Here is a 16,518-nt window from a genome sequence, read left to right on the forward strand (position 1 = left end):
TTTTATGCATATAGATGGGGTCATGATTATTAATGAGGTTTTGGCCAATAAAAACCCTCTATCTCAACAAAAAATGATTGTTAGTATGTGCGCGCACATGCCAGAAAATGCGTAACTTTATTTATTGAATGCGTATGTTGCGTTGGATCTGTGGTAACACCATGACAGATCATATACCGAATGATACTTTTCGACGTCTTTTAGGTGTTGAGTCTATCTCTAAGAAGATAAGGGAGGGACGTTTACGTTGGTATGGACATGTTCGGCGTAAATGTAACTCAGCACCGGTTCGGAGAGTAGAACACATATTGGTTCGGGGCAAGAGAAAGAGGGGTCGGTCTCATCGGACATGGGCTGATCAATTAAGTTTGGACATGTGAGCCTTAAATCTCACGGGTGATATGACATTAGATAAGAATGATTGGAGACGGCGTATTAGACGTAGTTGAGACTAGGTCTCGTGGCTCATAGAGATTAGGAGGGTTATGGTGTTATGTTTTAAGGGAAGGGTTCAGCTCAGTCATTACCAGATGCATTCGTGCCAATCAAAACTGTTTGGGTAAGTCCCATGTGAAGAAAGCCATGGGCTATATTCTTATTTTAGCACACACTGTTTTATTTTTTGTGCACTAAGCCAGGGGTCTTCACGGAAACAGCCTCCTTACTTTAAGATAGAGGCATGACTGCGTATATCTGCTCGAACGGGATATATCGAGTATATTTGGTTTGGTTAGTTAGAGCATCTCCAACGGCGTTGGCTATAATCGTTGGCTAAATTGGACCTGTAAGACATTATGTAAAATTTGCTGAACCTGCAAGACATTTTGCTTCAATGGTACTGGCTATATTGGTTGGCTATAATTTAAAAATAGTATGTTATTAATATTTTAAAGTGTTAAAATAGAATATATCAGTTCAATATGGTAATAAATGATGTACAATCTTCCTACAGATTTTCTTACAGACCTGTAGAGGTTCGACAAATTTAGCCATCCATAAGAGGTTGGCTAAATTTATAGACAACAGGTGTGCATGGTTGGAGTTGAGTTTTTGGAGCTGTTGGCTAAATTTTTTTATTTTAAGGATGCCAACTCACTTTTTAGCCAAGGGTTTTAGATGGTTGGAGATGCTGTTATGTTCTGATTTTAACTCGAGGGTTTTATACGGTCGGCGAAGTCTTAAATTCTATAAAGAGAAAAGCAGAGGGAGTCGGCAATTAAGGTGAAGTGCGTGGCTCCGTAATTTGGTTGGCACGAAATTCAACACAAAACCTCGATTATACACCTATCCTCAAATTCTATTCGATCACCCCCCTCATCGTCTTCTTCTCTCTTGTATCTTTAATTCTTCGAGAATATATTAATAGCTATTAAATTATAACTCTGCCCTAATTGAAGAATGGGTTCGGAGGATGATATGCACGATTGTAACGATCTGGAGGAGTTTTACAGCAGCAGCGATAATGATGTCGAGAATGATTCCGATAATGATTATGTGTATGATAATGATTCTGATGATGCTTCCCCCAAACTCGTCTCTATTCGCCAGCAGGTTCGTCTTTTTATTTCAATAGCCTCTTTCTTATACTTCTATTATACATGGATGTGTTTGTGTTATGTGTCAGTGGAACTTGTGCTAATTACTCGCTCCGAGAGTTTAATGTGATCTTTAACCATCGACATATAAGAGAAGTTTTTTCGGGCATTTTTTTGCATATATGTTAATCTGAAACGAGTATCAAATAGTTAAGAAGCTGTAGAAGACGAGAAATCGCTGGATTGTCCTTCTTTAAACCTACTGTTTAATAGCTCCACTTGATAAGATAATAACAACTAAAATATGATCATCTTGCCTCTCAGCTGCTCTTTTGCCTCAAGATAACTTTTGACATCTTCATGTGGACCTTTGACTATCATTGCATGTGCCTACACCCTGAGGTGATAAAGTTAAACATGAACAATATGCCATGAGATATATGAACTCAGATATTAAACTATAATGTCTACATTTGTGATATCTATTCAATAACGAATAGTTAGACTAGTCATTACTTTATATGTTCCCGTAATCTTGTTCCCATTGCAATTCATAAGTATTTTGAAAATCCAATGATAAGGCGAATTTTCTATCATAGATGTGATACAAATTTATTGCTAAACATGACTTGAGAACTACTGAACATGGTGGTAAAAGCAATTTGTTACATATGACAATAAAGAGTCAACACAACATTATTATGTCTCGAATAGTATGCACTACATTTAGTATAGGAGATATTAGAATGCATTTCCTTGTCAAAGTTTGTTCATTATAAAGTTAAGGATTTATTTGGATCAAGAATCTCTTACAAATATGTTTTTGTACATCCTAGTGGGCCGAGGATATCACTCTGCGTGTTACTCAAAGAATATCTGTTATATATTTAAATCTGGAAGCACAATATAGTGTTTTAAGCTCAATTTTGATTATGTCGCCTTTGTGACCAGAGCCAGAAGTTATAAACATTCTATGTATGAAATGTTTAGTTGGAACTTAAATATGTATCAGTAATTACAAATTTTTGTTCGATTTACGGAACCTGAAATTTATCACACACAAAAAAAAAACTTTCGACAAACCAATACAATCATCTGACAAACTAATACATATATCTACTATATAAAAATCTCAAAATCTAATTCAACCGATACGCCCTTAGGCACGGCCATACATAACATAGAAATTACATGTGGAAGGAATGGACAGTCAGCTAGAGCAGCTAGTGAAGATAGGGCCCCATTAACCAACAAATAAGAGGCATAGTTACATGCTTAATCAGTTAGGCAGCCTTGAAGATAGAAATGAAACCCCAAGGAGTGGCCTAGTGGTTGTGAAGTGGATAATAAAGTGTCTGGTGATTTGTAGTTTGAGGTTGAGGATTAGATTCCCGTGAAAGGCAAACATTTCTTGAGATTTTTTTATTTTTGTCATGGTCCAATGTTTTCTTCAGCAACAAGAAGATAAAGTGAGAAGAGAAGTAAGGAGAATTTACTTAAAAGTTTGTCTCTCAAACTCTCCACATGTTGTGGATGGGGATAATTGTGGTTGTGGGTGTTTCTCTCAAATTTCTTCTTCCTTGTTTCCGTTTCAATTTTTCTGAGATAAAATTCGGGAGCACGCGAGAGAAACTAAACTCAAATTTTCATTATTTCTCTTCCCTTGTCAAAATCTTTTAACTCAGGAGCCCAAGAGTAATTGATGACATACTCATTTCTAGTACAACAGGTCCAGTTTTAGTAAAATCCAACTTTGATGAGGGTTTATATCTTAAACTATAACCATAAGCCGTATAACTATTCTATTAGTTGATCATAACCGCTGGCATACTTGTTTACGTATACAAAACAAGACCTAATTGTATATGTAAATTTTAGATATAATTATGAATATTTATTTAGAAATACTTAAGATTATATACCTTTTGGGATTTTGAGATGATGGTTACTGGTTAATGTTCTTTTAATAATTCTGAAGTCTTCTCTCCCATCCATCCAAGATAATACAAGAACTTCAGGTCAAATGTGCTGCCAACACATTTTTGGATAGATAGTCTTTCCTTCTCTCCACTAGAAGTGGAAAATGTTAAGAGTTGTCCCACATCGGTTGTAAGTGTTATGTGTATGCAGATATAAATTTAATTTTAACACTTATGGCTAAAGAGAGGGCAAATAGACAGGGCGAGATGGTAAAAGGGTATGAGGAAGCTTAGGAGCGAGAAAGAAAGAGAGTCGTGCTAATGAATCATGCTTATGGTGATTATATTTGATGTTGATAAAATTACTGATTATTTCTTGTGTTAGTGAATCATGCTTATGGTGATTATCGCCTTTCTGGTTGGTTATTATTTCATATATGGTGCAAATATTGTTGCTTTTGCTTAATGATGTAATGTAGTTGCTGTGCAACTGAAACTGTGGCCTAAAAGTGATCATTTACGCTTTATATGTTACTCTTCCCTAAATCGTGATCTCTCGCCTTTTTAAATTTCTTCAAGACTTCCTGTTTGGTGATCTGCTGTCTGTTTAAAATTCAAATTTATGAGCACTCACATTATAATTTTATGTGTAGTGGAACTGGTGCTGAATATTTTTTTAATGATTATTAAGTTAAGTTGGGTATCATTGCTTTAGATAACTATATATTTGGATTATTTGTGTCCTTGTATAATGATATTGCTCTCTACTCTAATCTCTTTATGAACTCACTATTTGGTACTATTACATTGCATCTTTATGTGATTTTCTTTTCTGGAAAGCTTTTGACATTATCAAGGCAAGATTTTATTTTTGACGTGTGGGTATATATGTTCTATTCTATAATGGTTGTTCACTTACGTTATATATGTAGTTTGTCATTGTTCTTATATGGATTTTGCACGGCATTTATGTTGCAGAAGAATTATATTGTCTTGAAGGAAGAAGATATACGACGTCGTCAGGAGGACGATATAGTAAGAATCTCTGCAGTTCTTTCCATACCAAGAGTTGCGGCATGCATGCTACTTCGCCAGTATAAGTGGTGAATCCCTTATATTTCTTATTTACTTGCATGTTCATATTTTTTTCCTATGCCTGATTCCACAAAAAAGTTAAACTTCTATATTTCATTATTTTACTCTCAATATTCTCTTTGTTTTTTTTCTTAAAAATAATTTTGTTTATGGATTATCAAATGCAAATCTCCTTTTACAAAATTTTGATTGTAGCTTTATTGATTAAATTGGAAAGAGGGATTATCATCTGATACTTTGAGGCTTGTTTATGTTTTAACTTGCAGAAATCTGATGTATAGACTGTGACTGGGGATTGTGGAAGTATATTAATATATAACTGTATACCAAATACCAAATATTGTGATATTACTTTTTTTGTATATATTAACTAGTGTCCGTGTATCTGATAAGAAAAATGGACTATGCAGGAGTGTTAATAATGTGCATGAGGCATGGTTTTCGGATGAAGATGGAGTTCGCAAGGCTGTTGGTCTAGTGGAAGAGCAAGCTGTTAAATCTCAAAATGATAGAGAAGTACACAAACCAGTTATAATAGTTGGTTTAATTTGTTGACTCATATCTCCTTTTTCTATTGTTGATGGCTTCACTTTTTTGGCAGCTTATCTGTGAGATCTGTTTTGAACCCTATCCAGTTGATAAGATTAATAGTGCAGCCTGTGGTCATCCTTATTGTGGTACATGTTGGGCAGGTATATGTCTCAGCCGTCGTTAACCTAAAATATCTTGGAGGTCTCTTTTACATCACTTGCTCCAGCTTTCTTATGACTGGTGTTCTTTCTGTTTTAGAACATGGCTAATTAGATTTAATTAGAAAGTCGATGCTAACAGGAACTTGGCTAATTTTTTTTTTTTTTAACGGAATTCTAATTGCATTTGTGTACTTTCTGTTTATTATTTTAGCATATATTAGCACATCTATCAATGATGGGCCAGGATGCTTGACGCTAAGGTGTCCAGATCCATCTTGTAATGCTGCTGTGAGTCAGGATATGATCAATACATTGGTGTCCAGTGAAGATAGGGAGAAGTATTACCGTTACCTTCGTCGATCTTATATTGAAGATAATCGAAAGGTATGCCTCTGTAAGCCTTTGACCGTTCGCTTCAACCTTCATCTTGTAGTTCAAGCCAGGATAAGAATTAGATAATTTATTAGGATGCTAAAGTATATTTTGGTCTCTTGGTTATCATATCCTTTTTTATTAAAGAAGGTATTTGTCCTTGTTTCTCCCACACAAATAAGTACTTAATTGAAATTAATACCTAAGGTACATCTCCGTCCAAATAAGCACTTAAATGGGATATATAGGCTATGCCAAACTCCCTCATATGTTTTTTTTAATATGTTATTTGTGCAGACCAAGTGGTGTCCTGCGCCTGGATGTGATTGTGCGATTGAATTTGATGTTGGAAGTGGAAGCCATGACGTGTCATGTCTATGCTCATATAGCTTTTGTTGGAACGTAAGTTTGTCTACTATTTGTTTGGTTTTGAATATATGATTTACCAATTGGATATGTGTCACGATGTTTAAGTTTCAAAGTGCTGTTGCAGTGTACAGAGGAAGCTCACCGTCCAGTGGACTGCGAAACTGTGTCTAAATGGATATTGAAAAATACAGCAGAATCTGAGAACATGAATTGGTATTAGTACTTCTCCATACTATTTTTTGGAATTTTTTTCACTGGTTATCAAAATTGTGCTTAAAGCACAGCAATTGGGCTTTGCTTTCCGAAGCGCAGAGCAAAGACAAAACCCCTCTTTATGCGCGTTCGATGCTGAAGCCCAAAGCGCAAAAAAGCTATAAAATTGCTCTTTTGTGTAAATGGGTGTTTCAATTAGATCTAACATAATTTTATAAGGTGGCTCAATATTTTATTCTATTCGGCTTCTTCTTAAACCCACTATACTAGACTTCTAGTCATATATACTCCTCTAAAAACCTAGCTGCCTTAGTCATCCTCCACAAAGCACCAGTAAGCATCTTGATCCTGATTCTGATGACGATTTTGATTATTTTAAAGTGAAGAAGTTGATGCACGAACAGAAATTTCATCCACTTCTAAATATATTATAGTACTATGAAACATGGGCATAGTTTTTTGTTTTTAGTTTAGAGATAGTAATTATCATGTCCAGTTATCTTATTACACTAAAATATGTATCGATTAATATAGTGCGCTTAGTTTACAAAAGCCCGCGCTGTGCTTTGCCTTTCTTCAAGGGAGAATCTTACTCTTTGTTGTGCTTTTGGGCTTTAATAGCACTTTTCACTTCCTGTTCGTGTGTTTATGGTCATGATCATGATCCTTTACATTTCAGATTTTTGTTTCCCTTCTTTTGGGAATCCTGCTGATTAGACTAGATTAAGTTTATAGGCCTCTACTTCAATTTTCCTAATCTAAGGATGTGTAGCTGATCTATCTTCTATTATAAACACGTGAAAATATTTACCATCTGTAGGAAATATCCATAGCGGATTAACATTTTGTATTTATATCATCTATATTGATGTCACACACCCGAGTATAAACTACTAGTAAAATCTTATTCTTTTGTAATATATATGCATCATAGAGAAGTCATGCATCATATAGCTGTAGCTATATAAATTGCTGCTGTAATATAATTTATTTCTAGTTAATTACGGAAATAAATCTTCAGTATGTTTGTGTGATTGTGTCTGAGTGATTGAATTTTTTCTGGCTCTGAAACGTTACATTGTTGTATTATTATTGCTCAGGATACTTGCCAATTCGAAGCCCTGCCCCAAATGCAAGAGACCAATTGAGAAAAATCAAGGCTGCATGCATATGACTTGCACACCACCCTGCAAATTTGAGTTCTGCTGGTAAGCATCAGGTCCTGTTAGATGTATTGCATGCTTTTCTTTAATTTACCGTGTTTAATATTTTTCTCTTTTATTATGTAACAAACGTGTGCATTAAGCTTTCACTTCCTATACTCTTACCTGTTGGTTGTGGCACTAGTTTTTATTAGCTTGACAGATACTGATTTTGCCTGTAGCAGATATTTCGTAATATAAACATTTGACATGCAGGCTTTGTCTTGGTGTCTGGGCCGAGCATGGCGAGAGAACTGGCGGATTTTATGCTTGTAATCGTTATGAAGCAGCAAAGCAAGAGGGAGCGGTAAGTTTCATGCTTTGATGTTATTGGACTACTATGTTTATACTGAGAATGAGTTATAATAATCCATCTCGTGCATGCTCTATTCTTCGCAGTATGATGAATCAGAAAAGAGAAGAGAGATGGCTAAGAACTCTTTGGAAAGGTATACTCACTATTATGAACGCTGGGCAACCAACCAATCGGTATGATCAAGTTTTGTCCCTGAATCTTTATTTGGTGCTGTTATACAACCTTATAATATTAAAGCTCCTCCAGATCTCTATTTTGGAATAGTTATTTACTCTTTGCATCATCGAGTTATAATTTTTTTGGCTATATTATAAATGTCGACAACTGATGAACTGATGGGCGATATTTTGCCATTTTGTATTAATATATCAAAAAAATAATTATTACTAATTTTAATTAAATAGGAATGAATGGGTTTTTGTAGTGTGTGCAGCTATGCATTGCGATAATACTTGATGTAGGACAATAATAACGTAGGAAAACAATTAAAGGTAAGTCTGGGTGGGATATCCACAACAAACTCAGTGGTCTAATGACAAAAACTAGGCTGTAATTAGAACCACATGAATTGTCACACATAAGAGATATATTCTCATATCAGTATTTCAAGCCCTAAAAAAAATAAAAGATTATATATCTCCTTACATAGGGGGACTATCTGAAATCTAGATTTTCTCGCGAGTCGCGATATAGGAGGAGAATTCAGAATTAATCCTGAAATTAAGAAAATTACTCTTATTTAGTATATGTTCTGGATCTGGAGGATCTTAAATCTATTCTAAAATCGAGGAAGCTACTCACATTCAATATATGTGCTTGATACCATATTAGTTATTTAAAGAATATAACCAACTTTATCACCTTGACTTTTGCATATTCTAAACAATCTAGGTTAATGGCGAACATCAATTTTCAACTTAATGAGTTGGAAGCAACTTTTTTGAGACATAGATCCTCCAAAGCAAACAATTCATAATTAATTGTGTTGAAATTTGATTTTTGAAAATGGCCTGATGATTAGTGTTGTCGAAAGTGTTATGCGCACCAAGGTGCGAAACCCCCCAGAGCCTAGTTGCGAGGCGCGAAAGCGACGCGTGTTTGAAGCGAGGTGCACATGTTCCAAAGATTTAAAAGATAAATTCCTTGGTCTTTTATGCAAAATTACTTAGCTTTATCACATGAGTTCATAATATATTGAATCACCCTTCTAGGGCAAAAGCAACCCTAAAATACAATATATTGATTCAAACTTAAAGTTCTTAGTTAAGTTCAGCTTGCTACATTGTTACTAGTAAAAACCTTCATTCATCATCTTCATCTTGAAAATTTTTATCCAAATGTTTTTGACATCATAGAGATTCCCTGAATCCCTTCAAGTTCAAATGCTTGTTCTCCCTTCTCTTCTTTGTCCTCATCTATTAAACATCTCTCACATGTCTCCATGAACCTTTAGCATAAGGTTGTTTTTGACTCGGGTTAGGTTTGGAGGCTGATTGTAATTTTAATTGTGACCTAGAGTTAATACAAAGGCTCTCCAATACTAAAAGCTTTGCTCCGAGAAATCAATAGCTGCTGAAGTTAATTGCTGCTGAATGATCTTCAAGTAGGGGTTTTTTCCTTTTTAAAGTGGCAGGAACATTTACTTTATCGGCTTTGACGTTTAATTATGTTTTCGTGCGCCTTGCTCATGCATGATTTCCGAGATTTCTTTGCTCCATCACGAGGACATGATGGTTTCCTAAAGGGGAAGGGGACCTAAGTAATTTCAGAGTCAGTTAAGTTCTGGACTCTGGAGTCTATAAATAGGTGTGATGTGTGCAATTTGAAGAAATGTTGAATGTTATATGAAAATGGAAGTAGCTTTCGCAATGTGCTCTGTCTTGTAAAACAACAATCTTATTCTGCAAAATAACTCGGATCTCTCTCTGAACTCTGTTATGTCTCTTTATTCTCTGTTATATTTTTAATTTATTGCCTATGCTTATCAATGGCTTTACATCTTTATCTTTTTTGATGGCAGTCGAGGCAGAAAGCAGTTGCAGATTTACATCAAATGCAAACTGTGCATGTAAGTGCAATTCTTATTATCTTAAGTTGTGATATAAATATGAATGAGGGTAATTGTATCACATGCGTAATTTATCATCGGTTTTTTACAAGTTCATATTTAATGTTTAATTATTGTGTTTGTATCTAAGTACACGTATTGTTCCACAGTTTTGGATATATTCCCTAGTGTTCTAACTTGGCAGGTGGTTCACATGTAACTCGAACAAACCAAACCTTACAAGGCTAAGAGATATATTAGAATATTGATGCGCGCGCTTCTTACTAAAATCTTTAAATTATGAATTTCAACAAAATAGTCAAGTTATATGTAACAGATATGCATTTTACTGTACAACATGAAGCTTTACTTTGTTAGGAGTATCAGCATATATTTATACTGAATTAGTGTATTGAGGTATCTTGTTTCTTTTGTGTGAACTTTTTGGGCTGCTGTATATCAGTAATGACTTCAATAAATCTATGTTTCCTGACCCCCCCTCCCCCCTCATAACTGTTTTTTTCATTCTTGTTCTCTAGCTTGAAAAGCTCAGTGAGAAGCACAAGGTACCAGAGTCTCAATTGAAGTTTGTAGTGGAAGCATGGTCACAGGTACGGCTGTTGCATTCTGATCAAATTCAAGCTTTAAATCCTCTTATATTCTCAGTAAGAGAGTCCGAATAAAAACCACATAAACTTTTTTATACGATACTCACTTCTCCTTGGCGTGTATGTTAATATTTATCTTCTATGTGTACCTCCAATCATTTGCAAGTTCTTGTAGCCGGTTAGTCTACATCTAACCTTAGTCTTCTGAATATTAACATTTAACAATGCACTAATACCAAGAAAAGCAATATATAGACATACACAGGAAACTAAGAGTGGAAAATATAAACATTATTAGAAAATTAGGGGAATTTTTTGTAGCTTGTGATTTTTAAATAGGAAAATATTAAATATACTGATCATAACCACTCAGAAGTCAGAACTAGTGCATTTAAATCTTGTACTTGAAGTCTATTCTGATTTATGTTATATGCATGATTGTTGAATTATGCTTCAATATGTGTCAGAGGCTGATTTGATGGCAAAATCGGTCCAAGTATGAATGTTAGCCATTGTTATGTGACTAATTAAGGTAGGAAAACTAGTTTTGCATTGATTTCTATATTCCTGTTTTTATTTTGTAAGGCTATATGAAGGGCATGATCCTTCGAGAATAAGATGTATCAAAAACAAATCAGGCATATATCATATATCACATCTTCTTGCTCATGTTTTTTTGTGTGATATCCCCTTTTTGCTTTTATAAATCAAAAAACCAACAATATTCCTTTTAAACAAACAACAATAGATACAAGAATATCTCTTCTGATGATATGACCTCAACTAGTTCTGGTCATATTTGCATCAATAAAGTCTATTCAATGTATCTCCCTCTGAGCGCGATGAGATCACTCAAGTGGTAAAGGCTTATCTCATGTCGTCTCAAGTTTTCGGTTTGATTCTCGCTCACCCCAAGATTTGTTAGAACAGATATTCATTTGTAAGGCATATAAGCCTATTATTCAAAAAAAATAAAAAATGTATCTCCCTCTAAAAACAAATAAAATTCAAACCTTATTATCCATGAGCCACCATCCAGGAGTGCACCAGGGACGAGATATATTGGTGTAGCACCGTCTGCGGTGATCATCTGCTTCCACAATGTGGACATGTAAAGTTAATTTATATATTTGGATTGATTTCGTAACGTATGTTATTCGAAGTCAATCGATCAAGTTCCTTATTTATGCTTTTAGTTCCAAATTTATCAGCCATCATATATTTGTACAGAAGTATGAATAACATTTATTAGTCGTTCTAAATGTTATTTATTATGAGGGCATATCAGCTAGAAACTTAGAAACTAAGGACACTTGTGAAGTTGTAAAAAATGTGAAAGTGACATTTTTCCAAATTTGCACAAGATAGTTTCAGCACATAATGTTGGTTAAACCTTGCCTTACCTTTAACAAGTTTCATATAGCGCCAACAATTCCTCTGGTTTCTTCGTTAGAGTAGAAACTTATGAAGTTACTTAATATGGTATGTTAATTGCAACCTTTTCGGAAGGGATCAAATGATCATATACTTTCAACACATATGATTAAAGTTCAATGCTTTGTTATATGTATTGAATCTTGTTATGCGTATTGGACATTAAGTATAGTGAAGTTCCAATAAGTTGCAAAAATGCCACTGTTTTATTGTAAGCAATAGGTCATAGTTTTTTAGTCGATTGCATGCTTAATGGCAGTATGGCACATTATGCCACTGAAAAGACCAACTGACCAGACTCTTAATACACCCAGAAAAGTTGGCAAGTTGTTATTATATAAGGTTGTCACGGCAGTAAGTTGGGTCGATGGAGGTAGGGCTGGGTTACTTGTCAACAAATAAATAATACTGCCTCCGTCCCAAATTACATGTCCTTTTCAGTTTTCTAGAAGTCAAATTGACCAATTTTTGATTAAATATTAAAAAATACTTGTTTATTATTTTAGAAAATAGAAAGTTACATTTTAAATTAGACTAGATGTACTTTTCAATGGTATAATTTTTTATTTTTTCCAATTATATAATACATATAAATTTGAGTCAAAGTATAGTCAGTTTGACTAGTCAAAAGTCAAAAAGGGACTTGTATTATGAATCGGAGGGAGTAATAAATAATATATTATCACATATAATATATATTATGTAATTGATGTTTACTTTTACACATGACTAATGAGTACTAAACTATTAATACAGTAATTACGGAGCTCCTGGTATGAATTCTTATTGATAAAAATTAAAATATCATTTTACAGATGAGCCTAAACTGAATCTGAAGTGAACTCTAAATAAAGCGAAGTTCAATTTGGTGGTGTACTTGTACTTCAAAGAATAATTATATGACCCAGAACCACCATGAGATTCACTATATGAATATAAAAAAAAACATATTCCTACCATTCGAGTCGAGTGTGTCTGGACACTGTCATATCAGTCCATATGCATATCACGTTTTGCATGATTTGACTGATTTTAACTTGATCAATTTTTATCCTGGCAGATTGTAGAGTGTAGGCGAGTACTAAAATGGACATATGCATATGGATTTTATTTGCCAGAGGATGAGCTTGCCAAAAGACAGTTTTTTGAGTATTTGCAAGGTATATGTGTGTGTGTGTGTGTGTATTATACTAAAGCATGTCACTAGCTGTGTAACATCTGTTCAGGCGTAGTTATCAGCTCATGATTACGATTTTTTATCAGGTGAAGCTGAGGCTAACCTAGAAAGGCTTCATCAATGTGCTGAGAAGGAATTACAGAATTACCTTGGTGACGGAACTTCTGAAGATTTTAATAGCTTTCGTACAAAACTGGCCGGATTGACTAGGTATGATTTGTCTTTAAATTTCTTAGCTGTTAGTAACAGTGCTCAGTCCTGGAAGTGAGTCCATAAGCTCTCAATTTTCGAAATGTTTCTGTTATCAGTGTTTGTTGAAAGTTATATTGGTGATGACCCATTTGAAAGATTGGTTATGGTTTCCAAAATATGCTATACTAGTGATAATAAACCAGGATCACCACTTGAAACTTCTTTGAAATAATCCATGTGGAAAAATCTTGCGGGAAACGAAAGCATGCATAAGTTTAGTGGGTGATCCCTTTTTTGGTAGCTTTCTAAAATGGAGCTCTTTTTGAAAGGAAAGATTTGTTGGATTAGTGAATAGTTGAATATGGCTTCATAAATGTGTTGGAGTAGTGTTGCACCTGGACTGTAAGTTTACTCTAATGGCAATAAGTTTAAGTGGTATTCTGGGGTTCGTTACTGGTGTTTGGGGCTTGGGCAAAGGAAGAAAACACAGGAGAAATATGGGTCATAGTCATAGGTTAAACAAGCTCCTTTTTGAGTCTGACATTGACTCAAGAACTTTAAACTGATCGAGATCCTTGCAAAACAAAAAATTAAATTTCTTATAAACCTGTAAATTTCTTATAAACCTAATGACATATACCCATAACCAGACTTGCACTAGATGTAAATTTTGCTGCGTGTATCTGGAGTTTCTTCAGATCTGTACCTGTACAATACTCGTGGTTGCACCAGATAATAATAAGCCCGTGCCACCTTGCATTATAGTTGATGCTTTTGACTTTAATATGCACTGTGATATGCTAGCTATTTATTAAGGTGCTATCTATGTAAGAAGGAATCATGATGAAGGAGAACCATAGTAGAAGTGATTACTTATCTGTGTAGTTACCTTTATCAATTCAGGATATCCAATTCTTGTCCTATTTGGTACAAGAAAAAGTATTAGGTTAGGAAACAAGTGATTAGTTACCAGCTGTCCTTATGAATTTCAAGAAAAAACAAACTTGTGATCTGTTAGAACGTCAAGGCTATGAACTATGAGAAGTATACCCTAGCTACTGTTGAGAGGAGTCAGAGGTACAGTAATACTTAAAAATACGAGTACATATTTCCTGCTGGCATGTTACTCCTATAATACCATATATTAACTAACTTGATGTTCTTTTTTATAAAATTTTAACAATATTTATATATAACTTATCGGTCGGTCCCTCCAAAATAGAAATCTGCATAGCCAATCAACTCTTTAGTCAATTCTAAAGTTTTTTACTAATATGATTTTGAATTCATTTACACATTTTATTCCTATGCTCAAAGTGAATCAGATTCATTTAAAATGGTTACACATCAAGGATATATCATATCTTCTTGCTCATCTCTTGTTATGCTATTCTTCTCCTTGTACTTGCTGTAAACCAAAAACCAACAGAGTGCAATTTGCTAATTTACCCCTTTAGTGTTTTACTGATTTAAACTATATTTTTATTTTTCAATTCTTGTCCTACATCATATAAGAGCTACCTTATTAATTTTTTGTAGGTAATAGCATATATTTATATTTTTAATTGGTTAAAGCTCAAGCAATTAGCTGCTCATGCCTCATAGTGTTTTTTTGGTAGTAATAACCATATTAAATTCTTTTTGCAAGATTTTATTTAATTTGTGTTTGATTCAGTTTGATTTCAAGAAGCTCTCAACATTTTGTTGACACATTACCTAATATGCTGAGGTGTAATTTGCAACAGTGTTACTCGTAATTACTTTGAAAACTTGGTTAGAGCACTAGAGAATGGCTTATCAGATGTCAACTCGACCGGAGCTTCTAGCATGAAACCTAGCTCAAAGTTTGTTGCTGGGAGTAGCAATGCAAAAAGTGGGAAAAACAGCTCCTCCAAAATATGATTCTGGCAGTTGTATTTGTAATCATTGCATTTATCCAGGTCTGCAACATGATAAACGTGCTAACACTAAAGCTGAATTATTCAAGAATATATACTTCGGAGTTATAGATTCTCATAAAACGAAGACCTCATGAAGCTGAGAAATAGAAGGGTTGGTAAACGCAAGTTCGTCCAATAGTCGTCATGATTGATTAGGCTGTGCAAGCAAGAACCACTCTGTTGTCCGATTTGTAGTTCTCAGTAGGTTGTGCAAGAAAAAACCACTTTGCTTTCTGATTTTAGTTGTCAATTGTTGCGGAAAGGGTTCAAGAATGAAACGCTGGGAAAAGGGGTCGACAGTTGTATATTGTTATATAGTGGTTGTTTCTGTACATAATTTCTATTTGCTTGCTTGTAATTTTTTTCACTTGTTGCATCTGCTCACTTGTGGACATGTGTTGTGGCATTGTCCATCGTGTCAAGAAAATTCTCTCTTTGCATAAATGTGGTGAGGGCCAATGCAATGAAAATCTACTGGTTTTTTTTTTTTTTTTTCCATTTAAGTTTCTCTGTTGATGGGTTTAATCAGAAGAATAGCTGAGAAAACATTAGGGGTGTGTTAAAACATCAAGTATATTATTAAAGTTTATGCTATTTGTTCTAGTTGAAGAAATTGTTTGTAGACATTGCTGGACCTGGAAGATCTGTTTCTTTTGTGATTGTGAACTGGCCCTTGTGTATTCTAGACCTATATTGTTTTCTTATGCCTCACCGTGAATGATGTTCAGACAAGAAGAAAAAGGAATTTGATTATGATAGGTGGACCGGAGACTTTGTTCATGGGTTGATTCAAAAGATTCTAGGGTTTGTTTGAGAGTGTTGTTTAAAATTGCTGTGATGTTAGAAAAATTATAAGAAGTGTACACAGAAAATCATGTAAATGGCGGGTAATATTTATATATTTTGAAATATAATAAAAATAATATAATGATTTTAGGGAGGTTTATAATGAACACTGCCAGTTTTTCGCAGAAATTGAATAACAGCTCTCTTCTAAAATAAGGGAGGAAATGCTCTATCCAAGCTATTTTCAGATCTACAAGATAGTTTTTTACTTTTTGGAAAAATGCTTTCAGACTTAAAAAAATAGTTTTCGACTTTGCAGGAAAAAGCAACTGCAATTATAATGGAGTAGTAGACTGTCAGACTGCTTATGGTGTGTTTTATTTCTTTAAACAACGTGGCTCGTAGTTGTAAATTGTAAGACCATTTCTAACCTATTAAAACTCTTAACTAAAATTTATTAAATCATATCATGAATAAAAATTATAGATAATGTGTGAAATTTACTCCACTCCAACAACATGTAACCTTGTCTAAAAATATAATCAATCAACTGATGTTGACTATATTTGACTATATTTGGCCAACCACTACAGGCCTGTACTAAAATTTGTAGTAAGATTT

The 16,518-nt window shown here is 34.3% G+C and overlaps 1 protein-coding gene across 1 annotated transcript; it reads left to right on the top strand.

Moving 5' to 3' along the window:
- The first annotated feature begins 1,163 nt into the window (after window positions 1–1,163).
- Window positions 1,164–15,598, top strand: LOC108209852 (probable E3 ubiquitin-protein ligase ARI7). Its single transcript, XM_017381003.2, has 15 exons — window positions 1,164–1,551; window positions 4,433–4,557; window positions 4,960–5,065; window positions 5,151–5,241; window positions 5,453–5,625; window positions 5,911–6,015; window positions 6,107–6,195; window positions 7,296–7,403; window positions 7,614–7,704; window positions 7,797–7,886; window positions 9,734–9,781; window positions 10,300–10,371; window positions 12,863–12,962; window positions 13,066–13,189; window positions 14,917–15,598. The coding sequence occupies exons 1-15, from the start codon at window positions 1,399–1,401 to the stop codon at window positions 15,071–15,073; spliced, it is 1,632 nt and encodes a 543-aa protein (XP_017236492.1). The 5' UTR covers window positions 1,164–1,398; the 3' UTR covers window positions 15,074–15,598.
- Window positions 15,599–16,518: the final 920 nt, after the last annotated feature.

The sequence above is a fragment of the Daucus carota genome, chromosome 2 (assembly GCF_001625215.2).
Source record: "Daucus carota subsp. sativus chromosome 2, DH1 v3.0, whole genome shotgun sequence".
NCBI lineage: Eukaryota > Viridiplantae > Streptophyta > Magnoliopsida > Apiales > Apiaceae > Daucus > Daucus carota.

What these genes read in the sequence shown, in the direction of transcription:
- LOC108209852 (XM_017381003.2), top strand. Translation starts at nt 1,399, where the DNA reads ATGGGTTCGGAGGATGATATGCACGATTGTAACGATCTGGAGGAGTTT. An exon ending in GAATCTGAGAACATGAATTG is followed by an intron (nt 6,196 to 7,295) that starts GTATTAGTACTT and finishes ATTATTGCTCAG; the next exon opens with GATACTTGCCAATTCGAAGC. An exon ending in TGCAAATTTGAGTTCTGCTG is followed by an intron (nt 7,404 to 7,613) that starts GTAAGCATCAGG and finishes TTTGACATGCAG; the next exon opens with GCTTTGTCTTGGTGTCTGGG.